Source organism: Pholis gunnellus (genome assembly GCF_910591455.1).
Source record: "Pholis gunnellus genome assembly, chromosome: 5".
NCBI lineage: Eukaryota > Metazoa > Chordata > Actinopteri > Perciformes > Pholidae > Pholis > Pholis gunnellus.
In genome coordinates, this window is record NC_136531.1 from 17,504,554 (window position 1) to 17,510,552 (window position 5,999).

General features: G+C 42.3%; 1 protein-coding gene across 1 annotated transcript; it reads left to right on the forward strand.

Annotated features, from left to right (window-relative positions):
• Window positions 1-154: 154 nt before the first annotated feature.
• Window positions 155-1,946, forward strand: cep20 (centrosomal protein 20). Its single transcript, XM_079160404.1, has 4 exons — window positions 155-188; window positions 589-786; window positions 981-1,065; window positions 1,445-1,946. Exons 1-4 carry the CDS (start codon window positions 161-163, stop codon window positions 1,572-1,574), a joined length of 441 nt encoding a protein of 146 aa, XP_079016530.1. The 5' UTR covers window positions 155-160; the 3' UTR covers window positions 1,575-1,946.
• Window positions 1,947-5,999: the final 4,053 nt, after the last annotated feature.

Below are 5,999 nucleotides of genomic sequence, written 5' to 3' on the forward strand. Positions count from 1 at the left end.
TTTTTTTACAATCTTATTACACTGATGAGGAGCACGCATGGCAGATTGGATGTAATGTTTGGGGGTCTCATTGAGTTGAAGTTACACATCCCCGTCACTAGATGGCAGAAGTGTATGTTGTGAACAGTGGCAGACAAGACGGTTGTTTACACTTGTTGCAATGGCGACCATCACTGAACTGAAGTGTGGTAAGCGCTCACTATCATTTGTCTAACGTTACTTATTATATCCTTAAAATCAAACTGGAATAGATACACGACACGTGATTTTGCTGCGCGTGCTAGTCAAATTGTTGTTAACACCGGTAAGCTAACGTTAGCTCGTTTGTATCAGTCTCCATTCAAAAACCCAACAGCGGTGATAGCTAAGCGAGCAGTTTGTCCGCAGTTTGACACCATAAAGTGACCCAATGTTAAATCTACTAGTATGTAAATACAACCTATGTGCCACGCAAGTCTTGTTTTTTATGGATTTTACACACAAGCTCGCCAACTTCTAACACGTAACGTTAACCATGTTTACGGTACGTTTGTCCTGGCAGAGGACGTTCGTAGGAACACATGATAAAGTAATCCCGTAATGTCTTAGCCGTGAGGGACACGCTGGAGTCCCGTGGTGTGCTGGGCCAGCTGAAGGCTCGTATCCGGGCAGAGGTGTTCAGCGCCCTGGATGACCAGCGTGAAGCTCGTCCGCCGCTGTGCCACGAAAACCTGCTCATCAACGAGCTCATCCGGGAGTACCTGGAGTTCAACCAGTACAGACACACCGCATCCGTGCTGACAGCAGGTGGGTGGAGAAGATTAAAGTTGCAGCACAACTAGTGTCTTCTTTACAAACGGTGGGGGAACAGTAGAGGAAGGCTTTATGCAAAAGCAGCAGATTAAAGTCTCTTATTTAGATTGTTTAACTTGAAACATAATCAGTGACTATTGTAGAGCAAAGTGCACAACTTCTAAACTCAGCTGTGTTTGTTTTCTCAGAATCAGGTCAACCTGATGTTCCTTTGGACAGACAGTTCTTGGCGAATGAGCTGAAAGTCACAGAGGATGCAAGCTCCAAGTCTGTGTAAGTGCTGAACCGTCTGCTGTCCAACAAGCACTTTCTGGTGCAATTATGTTATAACCAACATGTTCCAATTTGAAATTCCTCGAGCGCTTCCATAATTTCAGTATGTCACTGCTTTGGAAAGCTTAGAATATTTGCAGTCTGGCTTATGTCGCTTATATGTTTCTTTTCACTTCTCTCTGTCTGCCATCAGGGAAAACTGAAAAATACATAATTGTAATAATTACTGGTAAGTCTTTTGGATAGAGAGTGTACCAATGTAACCAAAATGACCTGGGTTTTATGGCCCCGGGGTCAACCCATTTTCTCTCACTCTGCCTTTGCTAAAAAATAAAAAATGTTTACTACAAGTTACATTTCTTTACATTTACTTTTCCAGACCTCTCCTCTACGGCTTGATGTGCCACTTCGTGAACAGCAGTGATACTGGTGGAAAGGTGTTTCTGCGGGGGGCCTCTCTGCCTGCTGCTGCTACTGCCAGCAACACTGGACCTGGACCTGAGGCCTAAAAGGAGGGACTAAAAAGAAGCCTTTACAGACTCTTTAAGTGACCGAATCTTCTTGTTCATAGTGTTTCACTGTATTTCCACCTGAGTGTATTCTACAGGCATTACAGCGTGGACTATAGGAATTCTGCTGATACAAATGCTGAAATTCTTTGTGTTGATTCGTGCCAATGATCCCAGATGGCCTTTTTTGTTTGGCTTTGAATATCTGGTCATGGTGGTACTGCTTGCATTAATCCACGTTTCTCACTTTCTTAATAGTTCAAGCTAAAAAGTTGAGATAGCGTTCCTTGATGTCTTCTCTATTTTAATTCACAAATGTTTTATACTTTCATATTGTCTTTCTGTTGTCTAAAATTAAATGTTTTATATGTATTTGCTTCGTTGAATCAAAACATTTGTGTGAGTGCTATTTAATTGGCTACCACATGGTGGCAGCCTCTCCTTAAACAAGGATGAAGACTGCTGTTGCTGAAGCCTCATAGCCTCTATCTATGTGGCATTGTGCATAAAGACGAGTACTCTAACATTAATATGGTGGTTAGAGGGATTTTACTACATAATGTTAGTTCAACATTATGAAGATATGTAATTAACTCTTTATTTTAAACTTTTGTAAAGTGTATCGCTTGTAATCACAACTGTATTTGCAGGTACAGTTGGTACTTTTGAGCATTAGCTTTCTGCAGTGCAGTTCATCACAGCACAGTTTAAATGGAGGTTTCTAAATTCACACTAAGCTACTTTCCTGTTATTGTCTTCACATTGTGGCACTCATTGTGTCGGTCTGTGCAGCCAAACCCACGTTGCCCCAGCTCCAGTACTACTCCTCCAAAATATGCTCCAAATATGTTTTATATAGCTACGCTCCTGCTCGTTCACCTCTTTTGCTGTGTCTGCAGCTTATAGTGAGTGGGACAGTGAAGTCGTCATGGCCTCCTTTCAGCCACTCATAAAATATAAATCAACAAAAGTACGTATACAATAAAGGAACAAGACGTACAAAGAACAACCACCGTAATGTGGCCCGTGCTGGACACACAAACATCTCCCGCAACAAGCCAATACTCTTTGCATCTCACTTCCTCTCTCGCCATTTATGGGAACTTGATGCTCTTATCTCACACGACTTAAAGCCCTGAGTTTCTGGAACTGATTATCTGCGGAGGCCAGCCGTCTATTTCCCAGCCTCATTACTGAAGCTGGGCACTTAGTTGAATATAATCCATGTCTAAATTATTTTTAGGTTTTGGAAGTCAACTTTTCCTGTCTCCTCGACCATATCTGCGTCTCACAGTCTTGATTGTAGAGGCTTTGATAGATGAGATCACATAGCTCTCAAATAAGCTCATTGACAGAATCAGGTCATAATGTCCCGCACACTGTGTATTTTACTGAATTTACCCGTGCCTCTGATAAGTGTGAGTTGCTCGCTGTAATGACGAAATGTAACCATCAGCGAAGCTTTTTGCAACAAGATGTAATGCGCACTTAACTTTATACAGTGTCCTAGTTTATTGCTTCTTAGTCCAATTAGAAACCATGTGTTGTTGAGTGCATGTGCAGTCACAGCGAGCCTCATCTGGGACATTTGATTTCACATTGCTCCCTTGGAGCAAACATTTATTTGCCCTTAAAGGCTTGTTGCCCTGAGGCGCCTAGTTTATTGGCACCGCATATCAGCGTTCCCTTGAAAATGGCTATATAAGCGGAGGAAGTTGAACAATGGCACATGATTATTCAATTGGCAGGTTGCCCTATAATAGGTAGCATTTCTGCTGCACTGTATAAATTAGTGGTGTGTAAAAGAGACAGCTGTATAAATACTACTGAATGCAGCGGTCTTTTGACTGCAGCAGAGTGAACCGATGTTTGCCCCTGTGCTCAAATTAGAAAGCAACTGCATTCCACGAGGGTCAAACATATCCATAAACATATTTTCTCTCCAATAGATGGCCATCTATGGACATGAAGGTGAAGAAAAAACATTAAACGTACTGTATGTAAGAGATCTCTGCAAGTCCACGTTGCTTTTATTGCTTATTTATTCTATCACATTGTGTTGAAGAACAGTCCACATATACGCTGTCAACTGTTGCCATTGTGGCTGGTTTAGCTGTGAGTGGTGAACCGCATTAATGGGAGTCATGGAACTTCAGTCATTTGTTGCATAAGTTTACTTGCAATCGTGCACAACAGATAAAATCAATATTTCATTTAGATTTAGTCTAATGAGTCTAATTTTGATTCACTGACTACTGAGTTAACCACTCTTCGCCCAGTCTTTTTATCCATGTCCTCTCCCACCCACTTTTCATAGGCTTACACATTGCTCTGAGGGATTGTTTAGAGACTATTCTTTGTCTCAGACAACTAGGGGAAGAGAAATGTACTGGCCGAAGTTTAGGACGGACTCATTTTGTCAGCACACAGTGCCCCCATACTTTCACATGAACCCTTCCTTGCATGGATCCCCGTACATCACATTAAAGAGAAATTTAGAAGTGATCTTTGTAATGATCCTACAATGTACCTGTGGGGATTAGAGAGACAAGCGTTTCATACCACAACCGGAGAAATCTACACTAGTCTTCCCCTTAGACGGAGAGAATGTTGCCTTAATGTACGATATTGATAAGCCATAAACCATTTGTGTGTCACAGGTAAAGAAACAACTTTGTTTGTTTGAACAATGCAGTTGCTGCTGGACCATATTTAGTCACTGGGGCTCGGGGTGCTTGCCTGTGCTAGACTTTGAAAGTAACACAGAAAGCTGCCGAGATTCCACACAGACCCCACTGTCCTTATATGGCACAGACTGCAACCTCTCTGTTCAGTGTATCTGCTGCTTTGTCTCCTCCTCGGCTCGTTCTTCAGCCCTCCCTCTGCCTTGCCTCTCAGCCTGTCTCTCTCTGAGTTTTTTAACTCTTGTTTCTCCTTCGTTAACGCCACCCCACCTCCTTGATGTTGGCCAGAGGGAGTCGGAGTTCCTCCATGTTGCTTCTTTGGTCTGTCACTAGGTTTCACACACACACACATGCATACACACACACACCTACACACATACACACACCACTAGCACAGTACCGTGTGTCTGGCATAAAACAGGCCCTAGGCTATCAACCAGCAGCTTGATTTATTGGAGCAAATAGATCGGTGTCCTTATATAGGAAGTTCCATTGGAAAGAAGCTGGAAACAGGAGGGATGCGACGGGAGAGGGAAGGAGGGAGGTCGAGCGGTTTGTGATAGTGGAATGCATTGTGCGTAATGATAGAAGACATGCGTGGGCTGTACACACACATTCATCTGGTAAATTATGAGTTATTTTACGGAGGGGGACCTCTCTGGAGTGGTTACAGCAAAGGGGGATTCCTGTGCTGGGGACAGCTTGCCTTATGAGGAGTGGGAACAGATTGCACAATCTATAAACCCTACAGGGAGCTTGCAGCCACTCCGTTTTAGTTGTTGTGTCTCCATCACATTGTTGTGATGCCTTTTAGTTATTTTTTTTTAACCCATTACTTCACCTGAGATGTTATACTTTCCTGAGCACAGCAAAAGACTGTGCTAAAACGCAATATTGATGTTTTGATGGGGTTTACAAAACTTTCATGTGGAATCTATGAGGAAAAAAAAATACTCATTAGACCTTTTTCACACAAGAAACGTTAACATGTCACAGTAGCACAGGTGCAATTAGCGACAGTAACGATGACTGAACTCCACAGTGCATCCATCGTTAATGTAATTAGTAACACCTGTGCTTCTCCTACTATGAAACTGTTACTATTACAAGTTACAAGTATACATTCAAAATGTTAACAGAGCTGAAGTACAAAGGTGTTACCAGCTAAATGTACGTAAGTACAAAAAGTACCCATTAAGCAGCACGCTGAACCTAGCTGTGATATATTATCACATGTTCTATTAACTGATGATTATTACTGATGCATTCTCATGTAAGCAGCATTCTAAACTAATTTAATCACAATAATCCGTCATTTATGACACACTTTGCGAATCTAATATTAATCTGGAAAGAAGTAGCTCGTTAAATAAATGTAGTGGGAGTAAAAGATGTTAAATAAAGTGCAACTATACCTTACATGTAAACACACAGACAAACATGATGTCCTTATGGAAGTGCCACTCCATTAAAAGCAGTGAGAAGGAAGCATTTACATCGTTTCCCGTTCAATTATGTTTACTTTTTTTTTTTGGTTGTCAACATTTTATCAGCAGGACTCTACTCCATTCAACACTTCTTCATTCACATCCTTCCTGCCGGGGTCCGCAGTGCGCATGTCCTCTGCCTCCTCCTGCCCCGCTAGTGGATGCTGTCTGCCGCTGGACGATGCTGGAGGGAGGAGGTTCAGCTCGTGCAGCTCCACCCTCGCGCAACTGTGCGCAGTTTAAATGGTAAGGCT

What these genes read in the sequence shown, in the direction of transcription:
- cep20 (XM_079160404.1), top strand. Translation starts at nt 161, where the DNA reads ATGGCGACCATCACTGAACTGAAGTGTG. An exon ending in CATCACTGAACTGAAGTGTG is followed by an intron (nt 189 to 588) that starts GTAAGCGCTCAC and finishes GTAATGTCTTAG; the next exon opens with CCGTGAGGGACACGCTGGAG. An exon ending in CGCATCCGTGCTGACAGCAG is followed by an intron (nt 787 to 980) that starts GTGGGTGGAGAA and finishes TTGTTTTCTCAG; the next exon opens with AATCAGGTCAACCTGATGTT.